At 32.8% G+C, this 17,516-nt stretch overlaps 1 protein-coding gene across 1 annotated transcript in view; it reads left to right on the forward strand.

The window, feature by feature from the left end:
• LOC118738527 overlaps nucleotides 1-17,516 on the forward strand; it is an 82,666-nt gene that overhangs the window by 37,170 nt on the left and 27,980 nt on the right. The window contains exon 4 of the mRNA XM_036469463.1: nucleotides 13,461-13,594. Within this exon, the coding sequence (XP_036325356.1) occupies nucleotides 13,461-13,594 (134 nt within the window). The remainder of the gene's footprint in view (nucleotides 1-13,460; nucleotides 13,595-17,516) is intronic.

The following is a 17,516-nucleotide window of genomic DNA, read 5'->3' on the forward strand; positions in this document are numbered from 1 at the left end:
ATTATGTAATCTAGTCTGTAAGATTGTTAAAGTCATAGACTAAAATAAATGAAATGAAAATGAAATGAAAATACATCTTTGTATATTGTAATTACTATTTTCAAAGCACACAGTTCTGGAGATTTTACCATATACATATACGTATGTACACATGTATGAATTTTATTTTGCGACTCCGGTTTTTACAACTTCATTTTGGGTGGCCGCTGCAGTTTTGTCTAAAATCAATAAAGGGAGTAAATAATATGGACTTTTCATACTTCATTTATAATGACATTCGTAACATTCGTACCAATTTTCAGCTTCATACGAGTTATGTGAGTTGTGTTTTATTATTTTTTTGAATAGTATTATGTTATGTTAAGATGCCATGTTATGTTATATTATGTTGTGATGTTAGGTTATGTTACGTTATATTATATTATGTTATGTTATTTGATGTTATGATGTTATTTGATGTTATGTTATGTTATGTTGTGATGCTATGTTATGTTATGTCGTGTTGTGTTTTGTTGTGTTGTGTTGCGTTGTGTTGTATTACGTTGTGCTGTGTTATGTTATTTTATGTTATGTTTTATTCTGCTATGTTGTTCAAACACATTTCCCCTCAATCCACTTCAATACTCAAGTAAACTCAACTCGGCTCAGCTCAGCCCACCTAAACTCCCCTTAATTTAAAAGGTTGAATTTCAGCCGCTGGGCGAACACTTGTATAGTTAATTCAATATAGACCTATAGTTTGTAACATCGTTCCTATTACCCGATTTATAGACTGGAGTGAAAGAGGCCATCATATAACGCTTAATAAATATATCAGAAGAGAGAGAGAGAGAGATTGAATATGATAGATAGAAGTACACAAATCGAACAAATGCACGGTTTTACAAAGAAGGGGCAAAGCCCTTCAATTTCATATTTGAGAGACGAATCAAGAGTACAGATAGCAATCATAACATTGTGATGCCCCGGGATAAACGAATGCGTACGCAACTTCTTCATCTACAGCAGGCATGCCCAGCGCAGGGCACTTTCATATGGAATTCTGCCAACGTTGGGCATGACCAGAAGTGGGCACTACCACAAACAAGCGTTCGCTAGAAGTGAGAATGCCTTAGTGTGCCTAATTCCCCAGTAGAAATCTTAAGCATACAACATCGCTGTTGGTGGCATGAGCTTGCTGCTGTGTATACATGCCAGTATAAATGAACCTTCATTTCCATTTAACACGTGTGGTTTCTCAGAGCGCATGCATACTCTAACCATACACTTGTACTACTCCTGTATGCATATGGCTGTATTAATGTTTCAATCATACAAAAATGCATTAACGGAACAGTATTAAAGCATTCTTACAAGATATGTATCCCCATATGTAAATGCTACTTTTCTGATACATTTTAATATACGGGGACAAACAAAAACGTAGCATTGACATATGCAAATGCATATCTTGTAAAAGCCCGTTGGTGCTGAAAATAGTATCGCACAACACGTCCGTTCATTAAAATTTTTGTTCAAGACTGAAAATATTACAAAAATTCCCTTCAAATTTATCAAGAAATGTACTTTAAGCAACAACAACGTACGTTCGCTAGAATTTGAATTTATTTGTGGAAATTCATGACTACGTATGAATTGTTCACACTAATTCACTCATATACCAAACATTCTTCATGAATGCGTACCATCGATTTCTACTGGGTCATTTTGCATGCTGCCGCGTTCTCATCATTACGCTCTTCCTTGTATACGTACACCACGATTGAGAGAATACAAAGGTTGCGCCGATCTCGGTACCGCTATTTTTCTCTTAACGAATTTGACAGAATCGTTGTTTGCATGACGTCACACTGGTGCAACTTGTTTACGTTTTCCTTTGCATCATTTTTTCTTCTTCTTCCATTCTTGCTCACGTTTTGGCATTTCTCTCTCGCAATTGCACCAGTGTGACGTCACACAAAAGTTATTCTCAAAAATCCTCTCTGATCGGCGCAATCTTGTATTCTATCATTCTTGTACGTACACGCGATGTTTACGCTCTTTGAGCGTGTGCTAGTTCTCTGCCCATGCCTGGGCATGACTGATCTACAGCAAATGAGATTCAAAAGATTCAGCTAAATATTGTGTGCTTAAGCAATTAAATGTTAGTCGGCTGCTGTGGTGTAGTGGTAAGCAGTGCGCGCTTCCACTCCACAATGCCTGGGTTCAAACCCTGGTCAAAGCAACATCGCAAAAATATAGAAAAAAGGTTTTTTCTTAACAGCGGTCGTCCCTCGGCAGGCAATGGCAAATCTCCGAGTGTATTTCTGCCATGAAAAACAGCTTCTCATAAAAATACAATCGCCGTTCGGAGTCGGCGTAAAACTGTAGGTCCCTCCGCTTTGTGTGACAACATCAAGGCGCACGCCACAAATCGGAGGAGAAGCTCGGCCAAACACTAACATATGTGTAAGCGCCAATCTATTATTATTATTATTAAGCAGTTAAATAAAACAGAATAAAATTTTAAAAGGCCTTGGTGTTTTCTTTCAATTCCCATTCAAATCTGCTGTTGTATTTGCTGTAAAAAAATTGTAAAGGGCTTTAAACCTCTTTATGAAATAGAGACATATATCCCTTAGATTGATGTTGTTGTTATTACATTTTTTTAATTGGTGATACTTATTTCGTCTGTTTTTAAATTTGTTTAAGATTACTAGTATTACTAGTTTACCAAGATAGTTTGTGAGTCCTGAGCGGGATTAAAGGAAGCTTGAGAGCTTGAGTTGAGAGGGGAAAGTTCCAAAACATTCATTCGCATAACCAGAATTGAGAGTGTTTGCTCCAATTTACGTCCCAAATGTGAAGATTTAAGTCATCACAATTCGCATCACGAAATTTGAAAGAAGTACCTTTAGTAATCACAAATATTATGTCATCGAAAAAATCAAAAGGAAGAGTAATGGGGACATGGTGTTTATCAGTGGTACATATCGGAAAATCAGATCCAAAAAGTTTGGGTATTAAGTTTTCATTTACAAAATAGAGTAGTTTAAAAAGCTTTTTATGTAAATTATTAATTTGTGAGATATTTAAGCTAAACAGGATATCAATGAAATTTATTTCATGAGGTCTGTTAATATTCGTAGGCGTTTGATACCAGTGTTTTGTAGTTCCACCCAAATTACATCAGTGAGGTTAAAATTGCAATAGTATCGGTATGGATCATATCTGAACTATCTGTTCAATGTATGGGAGTTAGGCACGTATTTATATGTAAAAGTCATCCGATTTTGCCGGTTCCGATCAATGATTAAAACATTATAAAAAGGCACCCGTTTACGTTCTCACAGAGAGAAATACAGGCAGAGAGACAGGTATACAGCCAGATGGGCATGGCTGGCTCGTCTAAGCTAGATGTTCGGATTATTTGGTATATATTTTCATGCATCTGTCTCTTCTATTAACTTCGTACTTACGAACATGGGACAAAAGTTATAACAAATTGTTAATGAAAGGTAGAAAACTCACATTTACAAAGGTAAATAATTACTATAATTCATTTACACTAAGCCTTAACTGCCGTTTATGACTATTGCAAAATGGAGATTACAGCTCGAAGATATTAAGTATACGCAAACGAAAGTAAAAAAGCAAAAAGTAAAAAAATAAACCTCGCCGATCATCCCATGTTAAAATTCCAGAAATTGTCTTCAGCTCTGAACTGCAGTTAAGCTTTTGGTGGAAATAGGCTAAAAGACTGGTACAAAGGCGGAGATTAAGTTTTGTGCCCTTTAAGAGATCTTAGTGGTTGAGGTCTTATTTGACTTGACTAAGTATGTATAGTGTAAGGTAAATTTCCTTTTCTTAAAATAAGTTCTGATAATTTCTGTTGCTTTTCGATTTTATTGCTTTTTGCATCACTTCAGTTACATTCCCTCGAAATTTCTACGTATTTAAAGTGACTTTTCACTCAGTTCCACTGCAAGCCATTAAAGGTCAACAATAATAGTCTGCTTAAGCCATGGAAAAACTGTTTCAATTTGCAGACAACACAAACGGAGTGCGACGTTGGCAGCAAGGATTTGTGGTTAATGTAAGAGTGCACTTTAGCAAATACGCGAGTGCTACAAAAGCCAATATTATCAGATTTTATCGATGCGATTTTTTTAACACTCATCAACAGCTGGAAAATGGAAGTGAGAGGTTATGTAACTATTAAAGAGCAAGGAGTGGTTGTGTGTTTTTGCAATGATTAAGTTAACTTTTTCAAGCACTTAATCTGCTGCTGTGAGGACGCCAATAACCAATGCCAATAAAAGCTTTCCGATGAAAGGGCTACCACTTTTAATACTTTATGTTAAAACCATCTACATACATATTTAGATACTTATATACATATCGATATTTTGCTCTACAATAACGACACAACTCAAATTATAACTTATTTTTGTAGAGCCAATTACATTTTCGCATTTCATAATTTAGCTTTGATGTCGAGCCCTAACCGCCAAAATAACGCAAGCGACATTTTTTTCAAAATTTTATTTTTGATGAAAAAATATTCCTAGGGACAATTTGAAAAAAAGTCGTTTACGTTATTTTGGCGGATATAAATTCATATCACATAAAAAATTGTTCATTATATAGAAATTTCAGAAAGGCTCCACGCTTACTATTTGCAATAGAAAAAAAGTTAAAGCCGCTTTGGTGGGTAATGGACTGAGACACGCCCGAATGCAATTAATATATTTTAATTTAAGTTGCTCTTGTTACCGACCAATGACATGCTAAATAGTACAAAGGTACATTATTACCTCCCCCTTACATTATTTTATAATACTGAGGTATGAAACGATAACATGCAGTTATCGATACTTTTACTTGAAAGTAGTATGGGAAGAAAATATCGATACCTGAAAAATTTGGATACTTTACTACTCATATCGATACTTTTGGCTATGAAGGAATTCTTATGAACTAAATAAGTTAAATTTCTTTTTTGTCTCAAGTTAACTACCAGCAGACACGGCGAACTATATAATTAATTTTATTTTTTTTATTGAGATATTTTGGTCAAAGAATTTCCCCAACAATTCACGGTCACGATTTATATGCTAATGTTATGGTTTGGAGTTTGGAAGGCATACTTCCAAAGCAGTCTAAAATAACCCAACGAAAATGTAATGTCGGCGAAGAAGTTCTTGGAATAGTTCTGGTGGTTGATTAAACGGAGGTGATTTGAGATTGACCCCTGGACAACTCAATCTTTGTGTCTCCAAATGAAGCTTTAACGCCTAATAATATTGGTAAATTATATCCATTGGACCAGTCGGAGAACACGGCAGTTTGCAGGTCGACGTAATCGGACATTCACGACACTTTCTCTCACTGGACATTTTTTAGTAATAACTCAGCACCAGCGACACCTGGTGGCTCCTTTTTGTAAAAGTATTGCCCTTACCAATACCAATACATATTCTGAATATGAGCCAAATTGCATTATAAATACAAATTTTTAGTAATAACTGTACTCCTGAGCCACTTGGCGGGTACATTTTTTCACGGCAAAATTTCTTTTACGGTACCAAAGCATCTTTCGAATATAAGTCGATTCGGTTCTTGCATTTAGTAATTACTCTGCTCCAGCTCCACCTGGATGGTCAAATTGTGAACTGAAACTATCCGTAAACTTCTTGTTCCCACTTTTAAATATCGGGTTGGTAAGAGTGACCTTTAAGGTATCAATAAACTCACCAACCTCGAGAGATTTGTTGAAAAAACCGATGCGTGAATACGTAGCAACACTTGGGAAGGAATAAAGATAACCCATATACATCAGTTTATTATTTTCACTTAGATCAGCTTCCAGTTCGAAATTAGAGTTAAAGAAATCTGCAAAAAGATTTGCAGCCTCAAGAGACGTGTGACCTTGGAAATCATTAAAAATACTACTGAGGGGAATGATTGAAAACGATTTTCAGACGTGACATACTTTCAAAAAGCTTTGGGATTAGATTTTATCCTAGACTCAAATTGTAGAACATAATTACGCTTTAGCTCTTTGCTTATTGATTTAAACTCCTTCAAGTATTGTATGTATTTGTCTCTATTTAAAATTAATGACTTTACTAACTTAAATCTTTTATAAAATTTAAATCAAAATCACATTTTCTATAACAAAAGCTCGTAGAGAAACTGTCCAAGCGGATAGTATTGCCATTAATAAAAACTAGAGTGCCAATTACTGTCGAAATTCGACCGTTTTTCGAGTTTTCAGGAGCTTTGGAGAGGTTTTCTAACTTAACACGAATGTAGCTTAACTTACAGGTAACTTACCGGAAAATCTTCTGCTTTGGAACTAAAACGTGACTACATTTTTTTTTATATCTTTGAAGATCTTTGGAGGACTTCGGCCAGACTTTTATTTTTCGAAAGCTATCGAAAAATGTCGATAACTCTTTACACTCTGTTAACACGATAAAAGTGATAAGCAGTGATAACTCGATAAACTTATATAACCTTGAAATTTAGATAAATCGATATATTTTGAAAACTCCATACAGTTCGATTTGATAAATTTGCTGATTTCAGTACACTGAGGGAAATAATGCATAATAAAAATGAATACTTTATATTTGATTATCGTTTAAAAATGTTCGTATTTAAAAATAATATTTTCATACAAAATTTATTACGCACGTATTTGACGTTTCACATCTGAGTATATATATGAGTGTACATACGCACCCCAAGCATGCAGGGCGCCGCTCTGAGAGCGGTGGCAACACACACATCCATACATAGTACAAATCGCGTGCTGTGGGGTTGATGGATATTCAGCATTTGAAAGCAAATTTATATGTCTGCTACAAGTCGTTGATATCCGAAGATGGTCAGGGTTCGAATACCACTGCAGGCAACATGCAAATTAAATTTTTTTCTTTTTAGTTTTTGTCTTGATTATTCACTTCGCGGATGCTTTTTCAGAATGAACGCGGTGATTTTAATATGCGCGTAATTGAATTGAATATTTACCAATATACAGTACTTTCGTTGACGTTTATAGTAAGATCAATTACGTTTCTATTTGATTTTAATATTTTTTTCCCTCAGTGTAGATCAATAATTATCGATAACACTCTGTAAGTTGAAAGAACTCGATGCATTACGAAAACTTCATCAATTTCGTTAACTCTATAAATAAAGCGAATTAAAAAATATCGATAACTTGATAAATTTCTTTAACTTGAGATATTTCTATAACTCCATAAATTTTTATAGCTCGATAACTATCCGTAAATTTCGACAACTAAGTTTCTGTGTCTATAAATTTCGACAACTCAATAAACATTGATCAATTTGAATAATTCCATACGTTGCGATAACTCAATACGCATGGATAACTCGATAAATTTTGGAAACTATAAACTTCGTTGTTTCGATAAATTTCGGTATATTTTATAACTGAATTTATTTCGATTCCTTTCGAAAAATTTCAGTTAATTTCCTTACTTTTTTAGTTACCCTAATTCATTGTTTCCATTTTCGTCTTTGTCTTCACTTTGGCCTTCTCTTTTTTGTCATCGTTATCATTTATTTCTTCATCTTCATATTTATCTTTATTTCAAAGTTTAATTTCAGATACGAAGTAAAACAAAATAGCTAAATTGAAAAGGTTGCAACAACAATCATACACAAATACAAAAATTTTTAAACGACGATTTCGGTCGTAATTTTCAACCAATTTCGAAACCATAAAAACTCTCCTCATCTATAAAAATTACCTTTCCAATGGTGTACTTGGTTTTGAAATAGAATAGGTAGACCTAAAGTACGAAGCAGTTTATTCGTGAAATTATTTATCTGCATGAGGTCATTACTTAAAAAATTATCCACCTATAGGTTTCAGCAAAAGTATTAACAGATTTCGGATGTAACCCTGGACTATCGCCCATAGCAGACACTCGATAATATTACAATTACTCTTATTATTGAATGTATCACATAAAATTAGAGTGTAGTACATACTTAAGTTAAAAACGATATTACGGCTTTTTCGTGTTTATCAAGTTTTTAGTAGATCCAGTAGCACCAACTTTCCACATAATATGATCTTTCGCATAACCGGTAATATTGCAAATAAATGATGTGTTCGGCAAATACTCCGGATAATCCCAAACAACATCAAAGTTTTCAATCTTGTAAACGTAGTGCTGCATATTAAAAAACCAAAACAAAAATATACATGCAAACATACATAGATACATATAGTTATATGGGAAAACTTTTGAGATGGGGACATTTTGCGTACTGACACATTGTTGCCGCCACAAAGCAGCTGCATGGCCCAGTGTGGTTTTTACACCTTCGTTAATACTAATTTTGTGTGTAAATATCAGTAAATAGTTATTCACAACTAAACTAACGGTTTAAATTACTAATTTACTTGTTAAGATCGAGAATATCAAGAAATTTCTTGTGCAACTCGCACAAAATATACTTCTCATTAGGGTATGACTTCTTAAGCGGTCAGACCTAAAGCTCGGGATTTTCAGACGGTTATTTGTAGGTTCTGAGGAATAAAAATACAGGCGTTAAACAAATGTGCCAGTTACCAAATGTGAGAAAAAGGCTACTCACAACTATAACGGAATTTCGCGTATTTTGTATAAAGCGTGAATTTTCTTGTGATAGTAGTTGAGCGGTACTTATTTTATATTTGTGGGTATAAAATATGCTTCTTTACTTCTTCAGAAAAAGAATCCTAGCAAAGCCAAACAAATTCATAAGTCCTGGTGTAATATTTTGTCTTTGTATATTTGGGTCTATGTGATCCTGCTAATCCTTACTAATGCGAATAAATGCGAATGGTTTGTTTGTTACGCTTTCACGCTTGAATTACTCAACCAATCATAATGAAATTTGGCACACTGTAGTCATTTAGTCCAGCTTAAATTATAGGATAGCTTTTATCTCAATTAGCCAAAGGGCCGTGGCACCTCCCATACAAACGGAATTTTTCATTGCACATGCCTCTAGAAGTATTTGTGGTAGAGTACTGGAACTTGGTATGGAGATATATGAAATCAATACGTGGCACCTTCCATACGCAATGAATTTTGTATACTACCACTTGTTAAAAAATTCACTTCAATTCAAAGTAATTTATAATTTAAATTAATTATTACAAAGTGGATGTCGATCGAGTCGTTGTATCGCTGAAATGTTTCTACTTTTCTTCTTACTTTTTTTCTTACCTATTTTTATGATAGCACTCTCCATTTAGTTGAAACATGGTAAAAATAATTTTGACCTTAAATAATTTCAATAAAAAATATATAGGTCTGGGGTCGATAAGGACTTTTCACTGCAACTTTGAATATTTAACTTGACGGGGCTAGTAGGAAAAAATTTTAAATATATGGTTTGAAAAGAGTAGCAATTATAAAATATTAGTTACACGGGTTATGATGTACTTCAATTAGGTTGGCAAGAGATAATTTATGGAAAAAAATTGAGCTACTATGTTGAAAATTTTTTTTATTGAAAAATCCCCATCTCAAAATATGTTCCCACACATAAGTGCATATCGTTACCTGAAATGCAAAAACAAACGTAACAACATCGTGGCTAAATTTTTTTTTATTTCTTTCTTTAAATGATGTGGGAGTTGTAATTCGATGAAAACCATCATGATAGTTAAAAACTGAATTTTAAATTTTTTATTAATTAAGACTTTTTGAATTTCAGCGACGATGTTACGTCTTTTTGTATTTCAGGTGACGATATATGTACATACATATATATCTAGATATGCTCAATCACATACTCACCGCTGGTATGGGACATTTCTGCTGAAAGGATGGAGAATTTTTTAGGGAATTTAGTATAAGTACATATCGCTGCCAACGGTTATTGTTAAAGTTATCATTAAGAAATTTACAAATATCAATCTTTATATCTAAAATGCGTGACCACTTATTGTTTTGACGTTCAATTTGCACCTTAATTTGTATTTCAACAAATTTAATTTCAATTCTGTAGACAAGTATGCCATTGACTGCCTTACGTCCGTTACGATCCACCAAAAATAAATCGAACTGCTCCACAAGTTCGCCATCTAATATTTTCGCCTTAATGCTTGTCATATAAATAGGAGACTGTGAAATAATGACACGTATAAATTTATAAATAATTTATATATATACGTATGCATGTATGTACTTACAGTGGTCGAAAAAATTATAGCCGCACCACATTTTGATAAGTTGTAACATATTATACATAGTTTCACATGGCTAAAAAGTACCGTTATTTTTTTTTTAATTTGTTTTTCATCCTTTTAAACAATTTTCGGAGTGCTCAGAATTTATCAGTCTAAAATGAGTGTTTCTTTCTTCATAAATATTACTCTGAGATCAGTCAACCATATTAACTCATTCCGAACGCTTTTGGTGTCATAAATTCTAAGTTGAACAAAAGTAACAAAGTTCAAGTAGAAGTAAGAGTTTATTAATAATCATAACGATAAAGAATATTTGTTTTTCATACTAAAAAAGCATCATATTTCAGACTCTAATATGACTTCTAATTTGGACTCATATTGGCGTGCCATGATAAAAAAAAAATACGAAGGTAGAACCGCTGAGGAATTTTTCAAATTCTTGACATTTGCAAGCAATTTAATTTTAAAATTTTACACCCAAACTCACACATACATTCTCATTTTCAATCTCAAATAAAAACAACTTTGAACAAATCCTTTTTTTACTCTCAATTTTGTATGATTTTAAAATGTTGGCAAACTTCAAAAAAAAAAAATAAATAAAAAATCATGGCCGACGAGAGAACGTTTTTACCTTACTATGTCTTTATCATGGGCGTGCCCTTCTTAGAAAGAAAATATGTTCTTTTCTGAAATCCAATTAAAAATGCTCGAAATTTTTACGAAATTTTGTTGAATTTTTAAATATTCCACAAAGTTTGAACTATATGTGTATACAAGAATAACCAAATTTATTAATAAAGAAAAACAATATGTTACAAGTTGTCAAAATAAGGCACATCTATAAATTGTTCGACCTCTGTATAATAATAAAAATTTTACATACACATGGTTTCTGTAATTTATTCATTTTAATTTATAATATACCATTATTTTTAAAGTTAAATAACGCGCCATGAGCACTGTTTAAATCAATTTTAAGAATACACATTAATTTGGCACTTACCACCATCTGAGTTACGAAAATTTTGTAAAAAACTAAAACTTTTAACAAAAAATAGAATAAGGTTAACTTGTTTTTCATTGACATTCCGCTAATATAAGTTGTTGGTGAAACCTGCTTCCAATAAATACTGAATTTACATGTCATTAAAAATCATGGCCGAATTTTTCCGCTTGAAAAACTGTGCGTTTAATCATGCCCTAACTGACTCATTATGGGATAAGTATAGATAATTTAGTAATATTAAAATGTAGATACTATAAATAAATTAAAGTCATACCAATTTAAAATAACAGTTTTTAAATACTGTTGCGTGTTTAAACCAATGATGGATGATTTGATGGAATTAGATTATTTTGTACATACATATGTATTTAAAGTACCACTTTGGATACTAAGGCTGTAAGCGGGTTGACCTAAATTTCAGTACTTAAACTAATATTCCACCGACGGCTTAAACTGTGTCAGTTCGTTTGACAACCTAAATTGCTTGGGAATAAACTAATAATAAAAGGGCAGGTTCAGCTGGAGAAAAAGAAAAAGTGAACATGATCCGCCTTCATCCATTAATTCTAATGATATACAAATATATACATATTTCGAGAAAAACTAAAAAACGTGTTCCATGTTTTTCTTAAAAAATACGCAATTAACTACATTAAAAGTTAAATTTTTTCAAAATTCGCACTTTTTTTAAATATTGTTTTATTCTGGTAGACATATCTTTTTAACCGACTTCCAAAAAAGGAGGAGGTTATCAGTTCGTGGGAATATTTTTTTTTTTTTTTTATGTATGTTACCGCATAACTTTGGACCACGTCAACCGATTTCGATAATTCTTTTTGCGGAAAGGTACTGTCTCAGAGGTGGTCTCATACGAATCTGGTTAAGATCCGATCCGTGGATCATGAGATATATATATATATATTTTTTTTTTTATATGAGAGTTGAAGTCGGTTTTTTTTTGCTAAAAATTACTTGTAATATAATTATTTACGCTTTTTTTGAAAAAACGTTCATTTTATTGAAAAATCCACATTTTGAAAATCGACTCAATAATTTTAGAAAATATTGAAAATTCCACTTTACCACCCCCTATTACCGCCCCTTGCAATTTGCACAAAAAAAATGTACACCTTAAAAATCAGGAATAAAGGGCGGGCCACGACCACTTTTTCTTTTTTTCTAGCTCAACGGGTCCTATTATTTATTTGCTCCAAAATCAAATATATTTATACTGACACTTTCCTAATTTATTTCTTTTTTGTGCCATAGCAATGATAAAATTAATTAAAGCTTCCAGAAAAAATCATTGCATGCTTAAAAATCTAAACTGTTCCTATTCACTGCATTACCGACATTTTCCAGTGATTTAGGATTTTCCTCTATTTAGTTAGAAATTTAGACGTACTCGCCTAACAGCCTAAATACAGTTGAATGGAGGCTATATGATATAGAGACCCGATCTTCGCCATCTTCACTGAAAGTATATGTTTGATAATGAGTGACAACAGTGAAAAATTTTATGTTCCTAGCTACTTAAATGAAGGAATTAAAACGAAAAACCTCATATCTTAACAATTAGTTGTATGGGAGCTATATGTTATAGTGGTCCGATTCTTCCGGTTCCGACAAAAAAATTGCCAAATCGGTCCAGCCGTTCTCATGTGATGCTATTACCAACGAACGCCATTTAATGTTTAGATACTAGAATAAATTTTAATACAACAGAGTGTTTCAGGCTGCACAGTTCTTCTGAAACTGGGTTTGAATCGTAACATCCGTTCACGGATCGAAAACGATACGAAAGAAAATTACGTGATACGTCAGTCAGTATAAGCTGAAGGGTACGATCACGTATGTCATAATCCGAAAAATGTATTTTTACGTAACGAGTGGTACGAATCGTATGTGACGATTCGACCCTCAAAAAAGACGCATAAACTTACTTGACGTGTAAGCATGGATTCATACCTGGGCAAAGACTGTCATTGCAGCATCATTTCGCAAACACTTTTTGGGGATTTTGTAAACTGTTACCCCCGCAAACATAGTTGATCACGAAAATAAGTTTACGCGTCTTTTTTGCCGTCAAAAATGTTAACGCTTTATTTTTTGCGGCCAACTTTTGAGCTCGCGTCTAGTGACAATATGTATGTTTCGATTATGGTAGCTTACACATATTTACGTATTAGACATGCTCTACAATGTTACTATTAATTTTTAAAAAATCTTTCGTTTTTCCTTTAGTTTTGCCACGCGATGGTCCCTTCATTCGCGGTCAACAAACTCAATATCAAATTGGTGATACTTTGAGCTTAAATTGTACTTCGGGGAAATCACATCCGGCATCACGGCTGCAATGGCTCATCAATGACCAACCGGTGAGTAATTGTTCTTACTTGAGTATTATCATCATATGTACATCTTACTCTTACTCACGAAATTTATGAACACCTGCTGCAAACTAACTTAAAACGAAATCTGAAAACATAATTGTATTTCAAGTTGGAAATTCTAATCATATATTGGCAAGCTAACATACATTTTGTCAGCCTTCATTTGGAGCCTCTACTGGGCCGACTTAGAAGGCAAAATCACCGTTAGAGGGGTATTTTTCTCTAGTCACCGGGAGTTTTTATGGTCTCAAGATGAGGTGGTTTTTTTCATTCAGGTTTGTTTTATAACTTTCCTCTATTTTTGAAGTTAGTTAAAAAAAAAAATAAGGGCACCTGGGCCACACTAGCGAAATGAAACTTACGTTACACATCTTTTTTTTTTCATAACCAATATACATACATACATATGTACATCTGCTTTTGGTTGAGGTTATATTTTTTGTCTTTTTCCTATCTATTTTTTACTACCTCCACCCCTGGTCTAATTACATTTATGTTATTCTGTTTTCATTTATCTTCATTTTCATCTTTATACTCTATCGTTAACAAAATCGATAGTAACATCCAACAAAATATCGTTAACGAAACCGATAAAACTATTGATAGTAAACCCGATGTCAAATTCGATAAAAATTTCGACAGAAAAATCTATTAAAAAATCGATAAAAATATCGGCAACAAAATCCACAAAAATATCGATGTAAGTATCGAGAACCTATAACAAAATCGATAACAAAACCTATAACAAAATCGATAACAAAACCTTTAATGAAAACCGATAAATTATCGATAACCAAATCGGTAAATAATAAATAACGAAATCGATAACAATATCCATAACAAAGTCGATAAAAAATAGATAACAAAATAAATAAATAATCGCCAGAAAAATCGATCGCAAAAATCGTTTAGAAAGTCGGTAAAAATGTTAATAGCAAAATCGATAACAAAACCTATAACAAAATCGATAGCTAAACCTATAACGAAAGCCGATAAATTATCGATAACAAAATCGGTAAATAATCAATAGCAAAATCGATAACAGTATTGATAACAAAGTCGATAACATATCGATAAATAATCGACAGCAAAATCGATCACAAAAATCGTTTAGTAAGTCAATAAAAATAGCGACAGCAAAACCTATAACAAAATCGATAAATTATCGATAGATAAATCGGTAATAAAATAATTGTTAACAAAATCGATAAATAATCGATAACAAAATCGGTAACAGTATCGATAAAAAAATCTATAAAAATATCGGTAACAAAACTAATAAAAAAATATCGATAACAAAATCGGCAAAACTATCGATTACAAAATAGATAACTAAATCGATAAAAGTATCGATACAAAAATCCATAAAAATATCGATCATTATATCGATAAGTTCCCAAGATATCGATAGCAAAATCGGTATCAATATCGATAAAAATTTCGATAACAAAACCGATAAAAATATCGATTTTTATATCGATAAGTCCCGAGAATCCCGAAAATCTCTTAAATCCCATAATAGTTCACACATTGAGTCTCTGGGTCTCCATCTATATCATGTTCTCTATATTTACCTTTATTTTAATCTTTCTTCCTCTATCTTCATCTTTACTTTTATCGGCAGCCTCATTCTCATCTTTTTCTTTATACTTATCTTTGTTTTTACTTTTATGTTTATCATTTCCTTCATGTACATATTCCCCTTCACTTTTGCCCTTATATAAGTAAAGTGTGTAAATTTACTTTGATTTTCATTTCTGCCTTTATCTTTACGCATCTTTGTTGTTGTTTGCCTTTATCCTTATCTTTATCTATGTACGTACTCATCTTTACTTACATTATTGTATTGGTCTTTTTCTAGGTGTTTTTTATTATTTATTTTGTTAAATTAATATGATGTGCATACACTCAATAAGCACCAACCATTTCCGTTGCACCATTTCCGTTTAATTTGCAAATTCACTCCCAACCAACCAACCGCCGCTAAAGAAGTTTCACTTCAATGAACTGTGAACTCTGTATAAGAGCAGGAAATAATATTACTCATACGCCACCTACACCTGAGTAACACCCTTTTCTGCTCATATTTCATAAATAAATCTTTGCCCATTTTCATTCGACCACTCATTACTTCTTTATTCCTCAATTGGTTTATAAGATATACGTGATTAAGTGTAACCACTTTTTGTTTTAAGCTGAATAAGGGTAAATTTAAAATATCTTGAAAACTCATCCATAAAATAAAAAACTAACTAAAATAAAAAACTAACTAGATTTTCGCAATCAGCGAACAATTCTTTATAGGAATTGGGTAGTGGCATCCATTGAACATTTTTGTGTTATTATTACATTTACATTGAGCCCAAATTCGTCCGTTATACAAATGCTTATTTCCTTTTTTTATGCAAAACCTGTTAAAAAATATAAGGAATGCAGTGTTTGTTACCTTTCCCTTTTTAATTGATGAGGAGTGAAAAGAAATGCGAATCTAGTAGTGTAAACACCGTGAATTGACTGCTTTCACGCATTTGGGGCAAATGTGAAAGTAATATAAACGTAACAATATTTTGTGAGATCGCTCTAATTTTGTAGTTGTTCACTGAGGGAAAAATGTCGGCCTAAAAATCAGAACAAACTAACTCCCTTTAAATATATAGAATCTAATTATTTACCACTTTTTGTTACATATAATATGGAACCGCTGCTACTCTTGAAATCTTCCGTAAGCCTCCTAACTCTATGGCACTATTTTCTAGAGTCGTTGCTGTCGGCTGGCTTCTGAAGCCCTTCGTCCTTACATATTTGGGTCACTTTCACAGTATGACAAATAGGTACGTCTCGATTCCTTTTTCAACTTCTCAACACACGATTTGGTAACTTAAACTAAATAATTTAACTATAACCAAGTAATGTGTTGAGAGCAATATATTAAGCTGACTTTTTTCTTGGTGTGCGCAGATCTGAGCCTGTAGGCGGCATATTTTTCCTATAGCGGCGTAAAATTCTGCTCTTAAAATCGTATGCACTTCTAGAACACTGCAAAAGTGTCTGCTCTCTATTAGATAATGGCAGATTTGATTTTTCCATCTGGAGGTAGCGATACAGCCTGATGGTGTATGTAGGAATAAAGAATAAATTATGAGTAAAAAAATCAAAGACATCCGACATATACTAAAGCTTCAGTGACAGTTGTTTTGATTGTTAGCGCGCGCGCTTAAAATAATTTCCACTTACACAGCTTCTGGTTGCCATATAAAAAGTTTGATTTGTTACCTATAATCCAACGGAAGTTTGTTGATTTTCTTTTGCACTCTCGCTTTTTTAAATTTCTTTTCAGCTTTTTCAGTTTTCAATTTAAAGTTAGCCCAAGGGCTAAATGCAAAGTCTATTGTACGACGACCAATCAAACTTCCGAACCAAACAAAACAGTTTCACAACTGTTTCACTTGAATCGAAGTTGGCGTCTTCTGTTATTTTTATTTTTCAATGAAAATATCTCACTTGCTGTTTTCATGGTTTTGAGCTTTGTGCTCATTTTCTCATTCTTTCTCTACTGTTGCTTTTAATATATGTACGTCAATTTTCTTTTGCTTAGTTGTTGTTCTTTCATTTGTTTCACTTCAGTACTTCATGCTTCATTGGACTTTTATTTGCTTTCAACCACTTTTCTTTAGCCAATTTGTGCTGCATAACTTTATTTTATTTTTATTTTTTGCATTAGCTTTCAATGACTTTGTATATGTTGTAGAAAAAGTGAATTTTATATTATCTACAATTTTATTGTTGAGTACCGCCCTATTATTTTATTAATTTATTTTTACTGTTCTTGTTTGCGCTTATCCTTATTCCGAGAAGAAAACTGCTAATCAATTTGTTTGTCAGGCGTTATTAGAGCATGGCATTTGAT

Source organism: Rhagoletis pomonella, unplaced genomic scaffold (genome assembly GCF_013731165.1).
Source record: "Rhagoletis pomonella isolate Grant_MI unplaced genomic scaffold, Rhpom_1.0 Rhpom_scaffold_00004, whole genome shotgun sequence".
Taxonomy (NCBI): domain Eukaryota; kingdom Metazoa; phylum Arthropoda; class Insecta; order Diptera; family Tephritidae; genus Rhagoletis; species Rhagoletis pomonella.